The 19,111-nt window shown below is 39.5% G+C and overlaps 1 protein-coding gene across 4 annotated transcripts in view; it reads left to right on the top strand.

Annotated features, from left to right (window-relative positions):
• The window catches only part of LOC142439877 (OX-2 membrane glycoprotein-like), a 46,579-nt gene extending 30,522 nt beyond the window's left edge, over window positions 1-16,057 (top strand). Inside the window, exons 6-7 of one of the 4 annotated variants that reach the window (XM_075542536.1) lie at window positions 13,619-13,748; window positions 13,841-16,046. In XM_075542536.1, coding sequence (XP_075398651.1) covers window positions 13,619-13,710 — 92 coding nt within the window. In that variant the 3' untranslated portion in view covers window positions 13,711-13,748; window positions 13,841-16,046. Of the gene's footprint in view, window positions 1-4,208; window positions 5,298-13,618 lie in introns of those variants that run through there. The other 3 variants (XM_075542538.1, XM_075542535.1, XM_075542537.1) reach the window with 3 other exon arrangements.
• Window positions 16,058-19,111: the final 3,054 nt, after the last annotated feature.

Genomic DNA, 19,111 nt, shown 5'->3' with positions numbered 1-19,111 from the left:
GTGCCAAGATACTTTAAAACCATGGGATCAGATAATCTTTAAGGTAGAACTCTACTCTGATATCTCATAATTCAGTGGCAATAGTAATTGTATTCAAATGAGACCGTGGTAGAGAAGCTAACTACGAAATGTATTCAGGCTGTGTGAAATAAGAAAGAGGACTTTGTTTTATGAAACCGTCCTTTGCAATCCTCACACTAGAATAACACACCACCTCTCCTTTACCCTCAAGGAGGGAACCAATTCACATGAGAGAAGTGTTTATTTTTGCTTGCAATGTGTTTTATAGCTCTACAATGGATAATCAAAAGCAAATGACCTGGCTAATTTATGAAATCGGGTTTTAGAGTGTGGAGCAAATACATGGAACTAATTTGATGAAAGAAGTGAAGTAAGGAAACTGAGCATTGGGTTCTGCGGCCTGTACATCAGCTATCTAACTTACACTAACATTAGTGAACAAATATGTTTCTACCAAGCTTCATGATTGTAAGAATATTTTTATATATCTGATTTTATATCAGTCATCACCGTCCTTTGATGTGCCATCCCAAGATTTTATCATTTTTAACTTTTTATTGTGAATTGGGTGAAGGTTTAGAAAGCAGAGCAGCTGATTTCCATTCAACCATTCACATGCATTTTGTTTCATAACATCACTTATCTCACTTCCTCCTCATGTTTCCTGTTTCCAGTTCTCTTTCTTTCTTAACTCCTGAATTTTATCCATGAATGAAGGCTGCCCCTTTGCTCCCAAACAAATGATAATCTAAAATGTGTCTCCCTCACAAACCTCTCTGTTGCTTGTTTGAAAATGGAGTCATGGGAATGAGTTCATTTCCAGACATGATGTGTGATGAAAGACCATGATCTTGGAGGTTCCACCATATTGACCTCTTAGGATTTTTAGTCTTGTTCCATATCTTTCTCCCACTTTCACCAGGACCTTGTAATGAGATCTTTTTCAGAGTAAGTGGGAGTGGTAGCCAGGTATCATCTAGTTCTTTTAGTCTCAGGGTTGTGAAGACTGAAGTTTCTGTGGTCCATTAGCCCTTTAGATTAATCACGTCCATGGGTCCTCTATTTTTACTGCTCTTCTTTCCTCCGTGGTATCTTCCAGGGCCTCATATGCTTTTGAAAGGGGCACAGTGAATAAGGGAAAGTTGATGTATTTGAATTATGATATTAATGAATAATATGAAATATTAAAGTAAAAATCAAAATAATAAGAACCTTTATTAAACAAAAATGTAAAACAATGAAGCTATTATTTCTTGAGATTTCCTCCAACAAGGTCTTACATATCTGAAGTCAATGTCCCCATCTTTCCAATTCTACTCTGAAGAATTCTTCATTCTTTGTTTATACCACATCAGAATTGTACTTTTGGCATACTTGAAGGCCTTAAATTTTTCTCATTTAAAATGTTCTTTGAGTTTGGAGAATAAAAAAGAAGACTAAATAGGAAACATGAAGGCTGTAGATGAGATAAGACGTCCCAATAAAATTCTCATAGGAACAGCTCTTATAATCCTAGAAGAATGAGCAGGTGCCTTATTTAAATATTTAAAAATCCTGGACACAACTTCCCAGGCATTTTTCTCAACAATTAGTTTCTTAAAACTTCATAATTAGCCCCATTATCATCCTATGTCGTTCAAGAAAATGTATCGATTATCCCAAAGCAATCCAATAAAACAGCTACCATGACCATCTAAGCTTAACTCCATTGAATTTAATGACCCCAGAAAATCTCTTCAGAAGCCCTGGACCTTTTAAAATTTTAAGACACCCCATGGATACCAAAAGAAGTGTCTTACTGAGTTGCAACCATGCACGGATTGCCCAGACATGTTGAAACATTGTTGGTTTGGAATCAACCTGTGCACGAATGAACAGGACCCTAGTAGCAATACTTCTCCACTGACCCTCAAGTACCATGGCTGCCGGATGAATGAACAAATCCATCTGGGAAGAAGCACAGCCAGAATCTTCTTTAGACAATAGGATGGTGACAGTTTCTGCTCATGTCCTCTGGGCATGCTATCAAAGAGAGCAGTCCCTGGAGAAGTCCATCATGCTTGGTAAAAGTTGAGGGTCATCCAAAAGGAAGACACCCCGTGGCTGTAAAAATGGACTCAACCCCAACAATTGTGAGGACGGCACAGGTCTGGGCAGTGTTCTGTGTGTTGTATGGAGGGTCACTAAGCCCGGGAACCAACTTAATGGCACCTAACAACAACAACAGCAAGCAGTGTCTATAAATTCATTGCTGCTGAGTCGATTGTGACTCATAGTGACTCTCCAGGTCAGAGTAGAACCTTTGGCATTTCTGTGATTTCAGTCTTTGCAGGAGTCGATAGCCTCATTTATCTCCTTTGTAGCAGCTGGCGGGTTCGAATTGCCAACCTTGTGGTAAGTAGTTCAATATGAGACCCGCTATACCACCGGAACATGTGTATTGTGACGACAAAAGCAAAACAAAAAAATGAAGTTTGAAAAATTTGAATTCTAAACTTTTATGAATGATCTTTTTTTCTTTGATTTTTACTACATAAACATTAAAAATCTGATATCCATATAGCATACAAATGAATAAATTAATATTTGTGAAATACTTATATTGCTCTTACACTATTCATGACACCTTATACACGGTCATATTGAATTCCGTTTTCACAATCTAGTTCCATCTCACACATGATAAAGGTTACACGTTGATTTAAGAAGGATACGTGTTAGTTTCTTCATTTATTTCACCAATATATATTAAAAATGTATTACATCCCAGGCATTGCAATTACTGTGGCTGCAACAATGGACTCAAACATGAAAACAGTTGTGAGGATGGCACAGGATCGGGCAGTGCTACCTTGTTTTATGTAGGCTCTCGATGAGTCAGAACAAAACAGGACACATGGCTGGTTGGGGGATACAGCCTAGTAGGGTAGGGCAGAGAGACAAGAAGTAAATCAACAAACAATTACAGAGTCTTAATTTTCTAAAAAATTAGGTGAACGTTTACATAGCAAATCAGTTCAATAATTCATACACATTATTTCATGACACTGATTGCTTTCCCGACAACGTCATAGCACTCTTCCCACTTCCTCCTGGGGTCTACCACATCCATCCATCCTTATTTGCTCTCCCCGCCTGCCTTCTGAGCTTTATCCCAGGGATGTACCCATTTTGACTCTCCTATGGCTGTGTGTATGTTTGGGTGACAGTGCATTCACTTTCAAAGTTGAAGAGGGACAAAGGGTCAGAGTATTAGGGGCTTCACCAATCTCCTAAGCCTGTTTTTGTTGTTGTTGTTGTTTTTAATTATTTTGAGGGTTTTTTTACCCCCCAAATTTATCCCACTCATTCAGGCCCCTTATTGTGATCCCAAAGGAAATGCTCAGCAGTGATAGCTGCGTACCATCTTTTCCTGGTCTCAAGTTCAGGGAGGCAGAGGTTCGCATGACCCATCAGTCCTTTGAACTAATTGTTTTCCTGTCTCATTAGTATAATCTTTAAACATGAGAAAAATGTAAGAAACAAATGTGTATAACTCATTGCAGAAGAATAACTTGAGAAAAGGACTACTTGTTTGGGATCTGCTATGGAAGAGTGTTCTGAAGGGGATGATGCTTAATCAGAAACCTGAATGAAGGGACTGAACTAGCCATGGAGGAGAGAAGGGAGGCGAGACTCCTACCTACGTAACTATACAGTTGGGAGCACGAAGGCAGAAAAGCAACTCATACGTACATTCTTGCTACCCAAAGATTGATCTGATGTTGATTATCCATTCAAGAAATTGTATTTATCTGTCTTCAGACAAGGAGGTAAAGAAGTGAAAATAAATGCTTAAACACTGTGATAGCAATTTGACGGGATAATTTTATTATTTAGACATACAAACATTATAGTACAATTATTCCTGGATTGAATTTTATCTACCTGTTCTTTGATTCCATTTAGATCAGTTACAACTACCGAAGACGCTCCATAATTTGTTGTCTTAGGAGATTTCTTAAACCATTACTTCCTAGGATCACCTATGGCCTTGCCAAGAATGCCACAGTTCCCCAATACCATATGGGGTTAGCTATGTCCACTTTTTCGTGTTTATTTGTTGCTAGTGTTCTTTATCTTTGAAAAACAAATTAGGACAGAAATAACAAATATCCAATCGATGTCTTGCTGTTTCCTTTGTCCAGAGCTCTAGAGGAATCGCACAACGTTATTCCCTGCTCCACTTGAACTTGAAACAGGAGGATTTAAGGTCATTCTCCATGAGACCAAAAGAGAAACAGAGGCAGGAGCTACAGGCCTTGGAACTTCGGGGGTTTCTCCTGTCATCAGATTTACTCAGTTCTGTTCTGAGTTCCAAAAGGAGACTGTTTAACTTCTCAGGTCTGTTGTAGGACTTGGTTTTGTGAAACAGTACAATATTGCTCTGTTTAAAGGACACTGGACTTAGTCAGAAACCCTGGGCTCCCATGTTGACTTTGACGCTTGCTGTTGACAGCCCTGAGCCCTGTCTGAGCTAGTTACTTTACCTCAAAGAGAACATTCCAGAGCTTGATAAATCATGGGACCATTCACTACTGCAAATCTATGCAGAAAAGAAGCAAAAGAGAAGTCAGAAAGAGGGAAGAAGGTCATGGAGATATTAAAAACCAAAGAACATTCCTGAAATGATGTTTTATCTTTCTTTCACATTTGTTCTTCCTTTGTTGTTCTTGGTTCGAAAATCTGTTTTCCTGTTGCTTATTTTCTGTGCACCTTGTTTTGCCAGTAACCAGTCTTGCTCAAAGCCCCGCTTTCACTGTTAACCTGCAGGTTTTGCTACTAGCTTTACTACAGCCAGAATGAGACAGAATGTATTGTGAAATGTCATCGGTAACCTTTGCTTTACTCAACTATTTTTATAGCAGTACAAGAAAACTCATATTAAAAAATTCTTATCTGCCCACTTACCTCATAATATCCTAAATCCAATTAATGACATATATTATGAGAAGAGGCTTTTGGAGGATTACATGTATAGTGCTCAAGAAACTCACAAACCCTCTTCTGGTTTCTTCCATGATTTAGCATCATATAGTAGCAGAGGACGAAATATGAGCATGTATATCTCTTAGTTCTAACAGTTGGATTCTAACATTCCAAGAACCAAGACTGCTTTTCCTGGATGTTTTGCTTTCTTTGCCTCTATCTAGTGAACTCAGAGCTAAAACTTGTTTTTAGCCGTCAAATTTGATATTTATATATCTAGTAAGCATTTTTGTTACTTTTTAATTTCTTATATTTGTATGAAAATATAAAACAATTAAAGATATTAACTCTAAATATTTGGTTTATCAAATTCTCTTGGGGAATGTGAAAGTTGCGATAATCGATATATCTTGCCTCTGTGTCTGAAAATTACATCTCCTTTCAATTTTCTATCTTCTAAACAATTCAATTGGAGGTTCTGGTGGTGTTGTCAGGTAAGTATTGCACTGCTAGCTACAGTCACCAGTTCAAAACCACCAACCCCTTCCTCTGAAGAACGATGAGGCTATTTGTTCCCATAAAGATATGCAAACTCTTGACACCCTATATAGAGTTGCTATAAATTGGAATGAGCTTGAACACAGTGGATTGGCTTTCTTTTGAAGATCAAGTTTGGTTTGAAAACCCAACTGTTTAAATCATTAATAAAGGGATGGCTTGTTGGGTTTAAAAAAAAAAGGCATGCACTGACCTTCCTGATAGAGAGTCCCAATAAAAAAATGAAATTAAAGCATACGAAGGTCATCCACGCAAACAGAAATTATGACTTGTACATATGAGAATTACATAACCAAGCCCATTGTGATGCTATAGAAGCAGTGTTGTTATTGTCGGCTAAGATCAAGTTGGCTCCTGACTCATGGTGACTTCATGTACAATGCATAATTCATAATGCATCGTGAAACCAGTGATTCTTACTGTTTATGGTGGCTGTAGGAAATATATTGTGATATAGATCAAGTCTATTGGGCCAACCTGACCGAAACACATGTGGGGTTATTTGAAGGGCGGTGGGATAAAGGCTCAGTGAGCCTCGCCTTTCGAGTTCTCGGGTCTCTTGCTTTCTGATGGTCACACCAGGGTGCACCTGCCTTAGCCAGTTCCCTGCTTCGGCTGGCAAGGCTTCCTTCCTGCAAGACATCCCCAAGGAGAAGCCACATGGACCTACCCTGATGTAGCCCTGGGTGCTGGAGCAGCCATGTGGAGACCCCTGCCAGCGCTGAAATATTTCCATATTCACTGACTTGGCTTTCCTCCTGCAGTCGGCATCATTGCATCTGTTTTGTGAGATGGAAGAGGACGTTGTGGATAGGTGTTGGACATAAGGGTTAATGTTGGACTTGTGGGCTTGGGAAGCACTGGGTTGGGGTGTTTTCTTGATGCACACTTACCCCTTATATAAAACTCTCTCTTTTACATATGGGTTTCTGTGGGTTTGTTTCTCTAAAGGATCCAGACCAACACAGATTGCCAGAACATTCTTCACAGACTGTTTAGCCTGAAACCTGCTCAGCACCATAGTAACAAGGAAGCCTACACTGACAAGTCAGTTAGCATGAAGACACATAAGTTTGACCTAAAGTTGAAAAGTCACTAAGAATGCAGCGCCTCAACTAATGATTTCCCAGAATTAAGCTGTTAATAAAGTATCGTCTCTGACATAGACAGAGACTACATCAACAATATCTTTTAATGTCCATGTCTGCACATCGCCGACAGAATTCTGAGTACAAGTACTCAGTTTGCTTTGTGCTCAGTGTTGCTATGCAACAGCTGTCTTCCATAAGGAGGGTATTGTTTGTCTAAAAGCACAGAAAAGATGAGTAACAAATCTGATTTTATGAAAAGCAACCTTCTGCACATATTTATATTTTACAAAATCTTAAAAGTCGAAAGAGACCTGCAATGATAACCAAATATCTTTCACCTAAATTTATCAGCTATCATCAAGTCAATTCTGACCCATGCAACTTCTTAGGGTCAGCATAAAATATATTACCATATACATTCGTGTTTAAGCTGATTTTTTTAGCACATTTTTAATTCAGCTTTTTGTGGTAAAATTAGGTGCCTCGGCTGATATTTGGGTCGGCTTATACTCAAGTATATAGGTACCTAGTGTTTTCCATAGCAGACCTTTCTTCCAAGGCAATTTTGAGTGGAATAAGATTTCCACTGAGACACTTTATTAATTTGCATAGATCTCATGGAGCTACACCTACCTTTTCCTAAAGTTTTGCCAACTAATGTGAAGAGAGGGAAGGAAGGGGAAAGGGAGAGAGAAGGGGAAGGTGGGAGTGGGGAGAGGCTGGGAGAGGAAGAGGAAGAAGTGAGCTGAAGGCAGGGAGGAAGGAGGAGAGAAGGAAAGACAGACAGAGCTGTCCTTCCTTTCACAGTGCTGATAGCCTGGTGCCCTTCTGGGTTCTCGGTAGGAAGAAGGTCTGTTCTGGGATGCTCCATGATCTTCCTCCTTACTCCCCCTTAATCTTTTTCTTCCCTCACATACCCTTCCCTGCCCAGTTTTTTGTAGTTTTCCTTTTAGTAGGAATTCCCAACTGAGTTGTATTAATGTGGGAGTGGAACATTTGCTAAAAGATCTCCAGGATTTCATGGAGTTTTTTTGTTCTATTTTCGTTTCTTGGTGTTAATTTGGGTGATTCCTTCTCTTTCCTCTCTCTCACATGGGTAGAAGGTTCCGACTACCCTTTATTAAATTTGGTACAGAACCACTGTGTTAGTCCGGGTAGCTAGAGAAACAAATCCATAGAGACTCTCATATGTGTGTAAGAGTGAGTTTTAGATAAAGGGTAATTGTACTTAAGTCCCATAGTAGCCCATATGTCTAATGCCAATCTATAAAGCTCTCTTCAGACTCATGAAATACCTGAAATGATGCTGAATGCAGGAAGATCACAGGCCAGTGGGTTGGAAGTCTTGTTGATCCAGGGGTGGTGTAAGCATCTCAGCGTTGGCAGGGGTCTCTCTGTGGCTGCTCTAGCTCAGGGAACTAGTGTAGTTCATGTGTCTTGTCAGCTGCTATGTCTCCCAGGGTGTGAGCAGAAAGAGTGAGTATCTCCCACCTCCAAGGAGGAATACTGAACTTCCCAGAATCCTCAGGAGAAGGCCATGCCCTCACAGAGGCCTCATTGGCTCTGATCTGATTGACAGACTAGACTCCACCCCTTCACTCTTAATCCTCAAATTGACACCAGATTATGTTACCAGTGCAACCACTCGCCAGAGCTATGGTATGGTGTTAGAAAGGTAAAATATATTGTTTCTTTAGAAAATAAAAAGGCACACAGATTCCTTTTCAGCCTGGACCTCTCTCTCTTCCTACCTCCACCCTTCCCTTTAATTGTCTCATAATACAATTTATGTCTTGGCTCCATACAAAGGAATCTGGGCTAAACATTCCTGACAATAACACTGCCAAGATGATGTGCATTCTGTTTGGAGGCACAAAATTTCTGTGTGTACATATTTGGTAATCTTGAGTTTGTTTGCTTGGCTCACTTTCTGACTGACTCTTTCGAGCCCAGACTATCCAGTGGGCCAGTTTCTCAAAGATAACCTATATTGCTTTCAGAGTTCCATACGGAATCAGTCCGTTCCTGTTCCCATGCAAATAGGTTAATTCGTGACCTATCAGCATGAAAACCTGAGGGTATGCATGATAGCTCAGCGAGGGGTTATCCCAAGTAAACCTGGGAAGTGATGTTTTGCGTGATCTGAATATCTTTTTTCCCAACAAAAATAGTTGTAGCATCCATGGTGAATCTGTTTTCTGAATTTATGCCTTAGACCTATTCATTACATAGGTGCTGAAAAATGTTGATTTTCTAATGCTCATTTCTTTTACACCAAAAGAACTCAATGTTGCCCAGCTACCATAGTCAGGGATTCTGAAATGTATCACGTAGGGGGTCCTAATAGAGTGGGTAGAAAATGTGGAATAAAACTCAAAATCATAATTTAAAAAATACCTGGCTTACTAGACATGTACATAGAGGCTTGTGGTTTCGAATTGCTGACCTTTGGTTAGCAGCCCCACGAATTAAAGAGATGGACTCCCCATTGGTTAAAGAGATGGAAATAGATAGAATAAACCTAGATGGAGAATATGTGTAATAACACATGCTTCACATTAGATATTTCTGTTTAATAAAGTTGTCTATGATTTTATAGCAATGCTTTTTTACTAACCCTTGTGTTTCATACAGTGGGAAAACAAATAGATTTTTACTGATGCACATCCTGGCGTTGTCAAGTTGATTCTGAGTGCTAGCAACGCCACGTGATAGTATGCATCGCAGGTTTTCCTAGGCTGTACTTCTTATAAGAACAGATTGCTGAGTCTTTTCTCCTGAGGAGCCACTTAAGGCTGACAACCTTTGAAGAGGTCGCAGCCGAGTGCTTAAGTACTGAGCCACCAGGGATCCTTACATACCTTGCTGGTATCTGATAAATCTTTTAATTGGCTATTCAAAAGGCTGAATCAATCACGATGGACAAAACTTAATCACCCTAAAATGCCTTAGGCTATCTGCACTTGGAGGGGGAACTCCCAGAAAAGAAACGGTTCAAATTGAAGTTGTGGTTGAATGATGGAATGCGTATCCTTTGTTCAAGAAAGCTATCTAGTGAGGAGTCCCTTCGAAATAAACTCACAGAACTTGCTCAGAATATTGTCATTTCCTTTACGCAAGCAATCTTCAGTACTGGCTCTGAAACTCTGTCGGAGGCCACTCCCATGGCTCAAATTTCAGCCAAGTGGTAGATAGGTCTATAGTGAACAATTACACCTGGGAGGTTTAAATTCCCAAGAACCATCACCCACAGGCGATCCAAAGGGCAGCGCTGGTCCTGGGACAAGCCTCTGAAGGCAGGGATAGATGGGGGGAAAAGGAGGAATCGAAGAAAGAAGGAGGGATGTGCTGTTTACGGTGACGGTACTATGATTACTATGGTCAACGTCATGAAACAAACGATGTGTGAATTGAATGGAAAACAAACGTGCTCTGTAACCTTCATGCAAATAACAATCAAAAGTAAAAAGAAAGAAAGAAAGAGAACTCAGCAACTTCAAACCTGTGCTTCAGAAACGTTCACCATTGGAATGCACCTTGGCAGAGGGGACCCAGCATCATACTTCCAAAAAGTCACAGTCATGAAGAACATGATACAGTTCTACTTTGACACGCAAAAGGTCCCCAAGAGTCCAGAATCGGCTCCAGTCTAACTGATTTTGTTGGTTGATTTGAAGTAAGTTAGTGAGGGGTGACTTGGAAATAAGAGATGTGAGCTCTGATTGGAAAGACATGGCAGGGTTGTAGAGAAAACCAGTCGGGAGAACACCAGGGGCTTGCTCTGTCCTTTGTGACTTCTGCCCTTTTCACCTCTGGCAGGGCCTTACCAGCCTCTGCCACTAGTCATCCTAAGCTCATTACTACCGATGGTCTTCCTGTGTTTGTGAACTGGAAATGAGTGTTCTGGGCTTTGCACCTTTGGGTGAGATTGGGAAAGTTTCAAAGGATTGGTCAGATGTTTGGCAGTCAAAATTTTTCAAAAACTCCCATGTGCTTAACCTACACAGAGGGAAACAAAAGTAAAAGAAGCTTTTGTCCTTAAAACTAAACCCAACGATGGGACTTTTTCCTTTTCTTTTTGGTTCACTGATTGATTCATCACTGACTAGGTATGAGTTCAAAAGTCCAGGTTTGGAAAGAGCACACTCTCCATTCCTTCTAAGAATCACAACATTTTTGCTAAGATAATTTGCATAAGCCAGTTAGCTTTTCAAAAAAGGGAGGCCTATTTTATAAAACAGCATTCTACACTCGTTCCTCACAATTAGAATATTGTCATACTGTGGTTGGCCTGCATGTTTGGGGATTTTATGTTGTCATTTGTTTACTTGTGAGGGGGGTTGCTTGGAAGATTTTGTATTTATCTCAAGATCTTCCTGATTTGATTTCCATGTCTGCTTAAACCTAATTAACTTGCAGTAGACCTCCCAGAGATGTAGACATCTGATTCAATTTTCAAGTCAGATGGCTCCAGAGCCTAGTTCTGCCCAGACATAATTTCATTTCAGCCTCATAATAACCTTGTGGAGTCAGAAAGGCTGTAAAACTCATTTGGTGGGCGTGAAAAATGAGGTTACCCAAACTTTCCGGTCGGTTTACTGAAGTAGCACTGGTACATGAGTGCTGGAGTGGACACTACAACCAAGTACCAGAGTCCTGTCCACAGCCCCCTCTTTTCCTTCTACCCGTAGTGTAATACACACTGTTTGTCTATTTACCAACATATCCTGTTTTCTCTATTCAAAGTATACCCAGAATGCTCATGTTACATATCAAGAACAATCACAGTACCTGGTCCAAATCATCATGATCATGCTCTTAGATTGTTTCCATAGCTGCTTACTCCCTCTTTACTTCTGCTTGGTCCCTCCACTTTCTGTGATTTTTCCAGGCACGGTTCTCTAAACAAGTCATCAAGTCAACACGTGTAATGGCTATGCATACATTTTCCAAATCGTCTCACTTGCAGTAGAATACAACATCTTGACCCAGGCGACAAGTCTCGAGAGAGAGAGGACGGGAGAAGGGGAGAAGAGAGAAAGGAGGGATGAGTAGATCAATAAGGGTGTTAGAAGAGACTCTGAAACTGGCTCTGGAATAGCGTAGCAAAGTGACTGCATGATGGTGAAGTAAAATGCCTAGGCAGAAAACTTCAGAGAGTAGTGCAGAAGATAAATCATTTTCATGAAATGTGTAAAGACCTTGGGTTCGAAAACAGAAAGGGAAGAATCTGTGTAATATACCTCAACCCGATAAAAAGTGAAAGGATTCAAACCTCATTTTGAAATAGCAAAGGATTCAATGGGCAAAGTGTTGAAGGAGGCAGGAACCATCAGAAGAAGATGGAAAGAGTATAGAGTTGCTATAAAAAGGTTGTTTGATACTCAATCGTTTCAAAAGGTAGCATATGATCAAGACAATAATGAGATAGAAGGAAGATGTCCAAGCTGCATGAAGGCACTAGGAGTTGATGGAAGCACCATGGAGATGTTTTAATAGGCTAATAAGATGGGGAAGCCAGGCTGAGAACCTCCATAGTCTGCTTCCCAGTCTCGGGCATTAAAGCATTAACCGTGGTTCACGATTGCTTTAAACTTTAAAAGGATAACACTATAAATGTATAATTCTGGAAGCAAAAATATGATACATATATAACTTGATGTCATCTATAAATAAACATACCAAATTTCGTCATTTCCAATTTGAATGCCTTTTTTTTTCCTTTTTCTTTTTGGCCCAGTTCTGGATAGAACTCCTACAGGGTTGAATAAAAGTGGTCAGAGAAAATATACTTTCCGTTTTCCTTATCTCAGGATGAAAGATTTCACTCATGATTCAGTAGAGTGATATAATAGCATGGCTGTAAAGTTGGTATAGATGTCTTTTATTTTGTTGAGAAAGTTCCTTCTCTTTTTATATCTTGAGCTCTTTTTAATTCTGGTTTTAATCATGAAGCTTGTTGTACTCTTTCAAATGATTTTTCTACACCAATTGAGATGACCAGGTAGGTTTTTAAAAATTTCTTTCATTGTATTAATGGTGGTGTATTACATTTGTGTGTTACATTGATGGGTTTTCATATGTTGAATTACCCTAGCATCCCTGAAATAAATTCTACTTGTTCTTGATGTATTGTCCTTTCAATATACATGTGCATTCAATTTGCTATTATATTACTGAGGATTTTCAAATCTATATTCAAAGAAGATATTGGCTTTGTAGTTTTCTTTTCTTGCAATGTCTTTGCCTGGCCTTTTTACCAAGGTAATGTCGGCCTCGTAGAATGAACTAAGAAGTGTTTCTAATGATATAGATATTTTGAGAAAAATTGACATTAACTCTTTTCCAAATGTTTGACACATTTCACCAGCAAAGATATCTGATCTATTATGATTTTTAAGACAATTTTTAAAAAGCAGTACTGATTAAAATAAATGGTTTTTCATTTCATTACTTTAGATAACTCAATTTAAGTTTTGCTGTTACAAAAAATGGCCCATGCCAAATCATTGACAACTACATTACCCTTAATTTCCCCACTGTTCTTTAGAGCTACTCCATTAGGCAGCTATAATACTGTGCAGTTTGATTCTAAAGTGAAATCTAATTAAAATGTCTTTGAGATAATTCCAAGTCAACGTGACCTGACTGGACAGAGTAGAAATCCCATAGAGTTTCCAGAATTGTAAATCTTTATGGAAGCAAACTGCTATATTTTCCTCACACCCAGTGACTGATAGCTTCCAACCACCAACCTTTTTGTTGTTGTTGTTGTTGTTGTTAGCACTGGGCACCTAAGGCTCTCAATTTCAATGACAGTATGTCAGAACCTTGTCTTTCTCACAACTGCTCATGAGGATTCCTACTGAGGAAGGTCAAGAGGGTTGAAAAAAGGTGAAAACACAACAGAACTATCTTCAAGAAGAAATGAAGTCACTAATTCAATGATTAATTGCCTGTATATTTTCTCATATCTTTAGGTCCTTCTCAAGGGCAGTTATATATGCACAGTGTTGGAAGTACTCACTCATCTATGCCAAGAAATTTGGAAGACACCCACATTGCCAATTGATTGGAATAGATTTATACTTATTCTCATTCCAAAGAAAGGTGAGCCAACAGAATGCAGAAAGTATCCAACAATATAATTACAAGCACTTACAAGTAAAATTTCACTGAAGCTATTTCAAAAATAATTGCAGGAGTACATTAAAAATGAACTGCAAGAAAATCGAGCCAGATCCAGATGAGTCAATGGAACGAAGGGTATGATTGATGATAACAAATGAATCTTGCCTGAAAGGATGTTTACCAGAATTTTATTGAATAGGCAAAGGTATTCAACTTTGTGGATCATGACAAATTGTAGATAATATTGTAAAAATGAGAATTTCAAAATGCTTCATTGTGCTCCTGTAGAACCTGTACGTAGGTTCAAAGGCAGCCCTCCAAAGAGAGTACGGGAAAGGTGCATTTGTTATTCCCTTAGCCAAAGGTCCAGAGAGCAGAGCTAGACCCCTCTGGGAGGAATGAAAAGGATGAATTTCTAATTATTGTAATTTCTCAAGACTATTAGGGACTGCGTTATAAAATAGTTTATGTATTCCCACTGGTCAGATTTAGATATTACTCACCATAGTTTTCTGGAATCGCCTCAGCGAGGTCCCCAGGGAATGCTGAAGGTGGACTTTGGGGCCAAGGCATAGTGTCCCAACAGACTGGACTGGAAAACACTCCTAAAGGCCACCAAACGATTCTTTAACTAACTACAAGCTTTTTTTTTCTTGTTGTGTTTTATTGGTTGTTGTTTTTTTGTCGTTTGTTTGTTGTTGTTGTTTTGTTGTATATTCTTGCTTGGTTTTGCTCTGTCTTGTTTTTGTGCGTGCTATTAGCTCCGCAGGTCTGTCTAAATAAAAGACTGGATGAACAATCTGGCACAAAAAAAACAACGGGACCAACAGTTCCAGGAGGACATGGGAGAGGGGGAGGTGAGGGGAAAGGAAGTACTGTTAACAAACCCAGGGAAAAGGGAACAACAAGTGATCCAAACTGATCATGAGGAAGGTGTGGGAGGCCTAGTAAGGCATGATCAAAGTAATGTAACAAAGAGGAATTGCCGAAACCCTGGTGGGGACTGAGCGTGATAGTAGGAGGAAAGTCAAGGGAAATAGAGGAAAGAGCTGGGAGGCAAAGAGCATTTATAGAGGTCCAGATAAAAACATGTATATACGCAAATATATTTATATAGGATGATGGGGTAATAGATCTATGTGCATATATTTATAGGCTTAGTATTAAGGTAGCAGGACACTGGGCCTCCACTCAAGTACTCCCTCAATGCAAGAATACTTTCTTCTATTAAATTGGCATTCTATGATGCTCACCTTCCCAACACACCCGCTGAAGACAAAGCAGATGAATAAGCAAATGTGGTGAAGAAAGCTGATGGTGCCCGGCTATCAAAAGACATAGCATATGGGGTCTTTAAGGCTTGAAGGTAAACAAACAGCCATGTAGCTCAGAAGCAGCAAAGCCATCATGGAAGAAGCATACCAGCCTGTGTGATCACGAGATGCTAAAGGGATCAGTTATCAGGCATCAAAGAACAAAAAATCATATCATTGTGTGCTCACCTCCATGATATGATCGCGGAAGACAAATGAGTGCATAAGCAAATGTGGCGAAGAAAGCTGATGGTGCCCGACTATCAAAAGATATAGCATCTGGAGTCTTAAAAACTTGAAGATAAACAAGCGACCATCTAGCTCAGAAGCAACAACGCCTACATGGAAGAAGTACACCAGCCTGTGCGATCATGAGGTGTTGAAGGGATCAGGGATCAGGCATCATCAGAACAAAAAATCTTACCATAGTGAATGAGGGGGGGGGAGTGCGGAGTTGAGACCCAAAGCCCATTTGTAGGCCATTGGAGATTCCTTTGCAGAGGGGTCTCAGGGAGGAGACAAGCCAGATGTAGCAACGATGAAAAATACAACTTTCCTCTAGTTCCTAAATTCTTCCTCCCACCCCTACTATCATGATCCCAATTCTACCTTGCAAGTCTGGCTAGACCAGAGGATGGACACTGGTACAGATAGGAACCAGAAACACAGGGAATCCAGGGTGGATGATCCCTCAGGACCAGTGGTGTGAGCGGCGGTACTGGGAGGGTAGAGAGGGTGAGTTGGAAAGGGGGACCTGATTACAAGGATCTACATATAACCTCCTCCCTGGGGGACGGACAACAGAAAAGCGGGTGAAGGTAGGCGTCGGACAGGGCAAGATATGACAAAATAATAATTTATAAATTATCAAGGGTTCACGAGGGAGCTGGGAGTGGGGAGGGAGGGGAAAAATGAAGACCTGATTCCAGGGGCTTAAGTGAAGAGCAAATGTTTTGAGAATGATGAGGGCAATGAATGTACAAACGTGCTTTACACAATTGATGTATGTATTGATTGTGATAATAGTTGTATGAGCCCCCAATAAAACGATTTAAGAAAGAATCTCCAATTTTAACTCATATCCTTGTCTATTATTTCCAGATTTGTTAAAAATAATAGAGTTAGGTATAAACAGGAAAAAAGGTTTTCCAGGGCAGGAAGGTGATGTCTGTACTTGGAAAATAGATTGGGAGAACCTGGCACAGTTTCATGTCTGTTCAGCCCACATCTCTGAAATTGGTCCATCTAATGTTTTCTGTTTACAGGGAAACAGACATTCCTACAGGCAAATAAAGTTACCTTTTTAATAGTATTATAATTTCTTTGGGCCACTATCTGTCCTGGTGTCACAAAACTTGCACAAATGCATTTGACCTTATAGTTAGCTTAATAATTTTTCCTTACTGTTGAAATATTAGGGAATTAATATTCTAAATCCAATTTGATTATCTAAATAGATGTCTACTATTTTTCTACCAGTAGGGTTTCTTAATGTGGGCTTCAAGGGAATGTGGAGGTATTACTTTTGAAATAGTTGCTTTCTGGAAGCACATCATTGATTTCAACATCACTAAGTTCAATTAATGTTTATTTTGTTTTTTTTACCTTTTCTCATAATACCTCACACCAGACTCTCTTTCTAGGCTTTCCTATTATCATCTTTGATTTTATGTATTCTTGATTTTGCTTTCATGCATTAAACCCACCCTCATCTATCCAACCTTTAATATATGCATTTCTTGAAAGTTGGATATTGACATGCTAATTTTAATGTCTCCCTCTATGTTACATGTACTATTTATATACATATTTTCCTCTGTGTGTTCTCACCCATGCTTTGGGATTCAATTACAATCTATTCTATATACTCACAAATCAGATTTACTGCTTCTAATCTATACTGCTTCTGTGGGCTTCAGGTATGTGTATCTCACTACCTACCTAATATGTCTACTTCAATAATCCACAGGTAACTCAAACTGCACAGGTATAGCTGAACCCATTGTCTTTCCAAGTCCTAGCCTCAGCCCTCTTCCACTTTTCCCTATGATAGTGATGACTTTTCGTCCATCTAGGGCCACAGACTAGACACCTGGTAGCCATGCTAATACTCTTTACCCCCTGTGTACTCAGAGCTAATTGATCAAAATTCTATTACTATTACTTCCTAAACCTAAGAGCCACATTTCTTCACCTCCACCACTACTGCCTGATTTCTAGACATTATCATCATTTATCGGTAGTTGCTGATAGATTCTGCTCATACCTGCCTAAGTAACTTTTCTAAAATGTCCTTTCCATTATTTTTAGAACACATTCAATATTTTTAATAGGGACAATTGTCTGAGATTGAACTGCTTTACCCACTTCATCTTGGACCATTTCCCAACTCCCTGAGTCCTTCAGTATGTTTGGAATCAGTTCTCTCACCTTACAATGATGTTGAGCAAACAAAAAAGAACAAGAAGAGTAACAAAACAATCTCATTTCCATGGAGTTTGTTTCACTCATAGCAACCCTGACTACCACTCTTTACAGGAGTAGAAAAGCCTGTCTTCCCCCCATAATTTGGGATTGCCAAATCACAGAGGCATACAACACTGAAGTGTTTAGTTCAGCTGGCTACTCACTTGCTGGGAATCAATTGGCTGTCAAGAAAAGTAAGTTCTGCTCCACGTCTTTTATTCACCAGCAGGTTAGGCAAACAAGGTTAAGTACATAATACTTTTTGTATCTTGCACTTCAAATAGGCATATGTCACTTCTACTACATCTATTTGTCAAAACAAGCATCAGGACCATTCGCATTCAAGGAATATGGATATAGATGTTGCCTTTTAATGAGAAAAACTTTAAAGGCACACAATAAAGAGGGAAAATAAAAGGTGTTGTGAAGAATCACTGCCATCATTGCAATCTATCACCTTTCAATTAGCTGGCCGTGCCTTTTTAACTTTTTCCTCATGCCGCGAACACATGCTCTTCCTTTCTGTAAAGTTTCCCTCATCCCATCCTTACTACTGCATTTGATGGCTAAATTCTGCTAATTTTTGAACTTTTGCTAACAAAATTTCTTATGAAAAAAACACCTAGAACTTAGCCTTTCAGGTTAGTACAGGTAGTCACATACCTGTACCCTGGCCAATCTTCCTCTCCTTGAGAAAATAATTGCATACTTTGAAAACGAATTGCTGTTTAATATCTGGTGGTCCTTTTAGAATGTAAGCTTCATAAGAGCAAGAGAGGACATCCATGATGTTCAGAGTTACATCCGCAGCTCTGAGCATAATGCCTGGTAGAGAGGAATGGCTCAGTAAATATCTGTTGAATATATGATTGAACGCTTGCGTCTGAGGAAAGTTCCCGTTACTTTCATTAGATTCTCAGAGGGTCTGTGATCCTATACAAATTTAAGAACCAAAGTGACAAGGTGATATAATATAATAATACTATATAATAATAATGACAGGTATATTATGGGACAGAGATGTGCCAGGGTTAGTTGAGCTCTCAACTAATAGTCTGGAAGCCCTACATAGCATAAGAATACATAGGGTAGAATAGATAAACCCCTCAGGGCCACCAATGAGAAGAGAGCTGCTGGGAGGATAGGGAGAAAGTGCAGGGGGGTGGGGGAAGGTTGGAATCAATCACTATGATCAACATATAACCCCCTCCCAGGGGTATAAACAGAAAACAGAAAAGTGGGTGAAGGGCAACTGAGGAAAATGTAAGATATGAAAATAATAATCTATGACTTGCCAGGAGTTCATGAGGGAGGGAGGATGGGGAAGGTAGGGAGGGGGAAAATGAGGAGCTGATATCAATAGGTCAACTAGAAAGAAAATGCTTTGGGGATGATGATGGAAACTGTGTACAGATGTGCTTCACACAATGGGTGAATGTACAGCTTGTGCTAGGAGATGTGAGAGCCCCCAATAAAATTATTTAATCAAAAAGTTAAGGAAATGCTTGCACATATAAACAGTGTTAATGTTAACTGGAGGGGAGGAGAAAAACAAAGTACCAA

The sequence above is a fragment of the Tenrec ecaudatus genome, chromosome 2, assembly GCF_050624435.1.
Source record: "Tenrec ecaudatus isolate mTenEca1 chromosome 2, mTenEca1.hap1, whole genome shotgun sequence".
In the NCBI taxonomy this organism is placed as follows: Eukaryota; Metazoa; Chordata; class Mammalia; order Afrosoricida; family Tenrecidae; genus Tenrec; species Tenrec ecaudatus.
The sequence above is the reverse complement of the archived record's forward strand: the minus strand, read 5'-3'. Positions and strand labels throughout refer to the sequence as shown.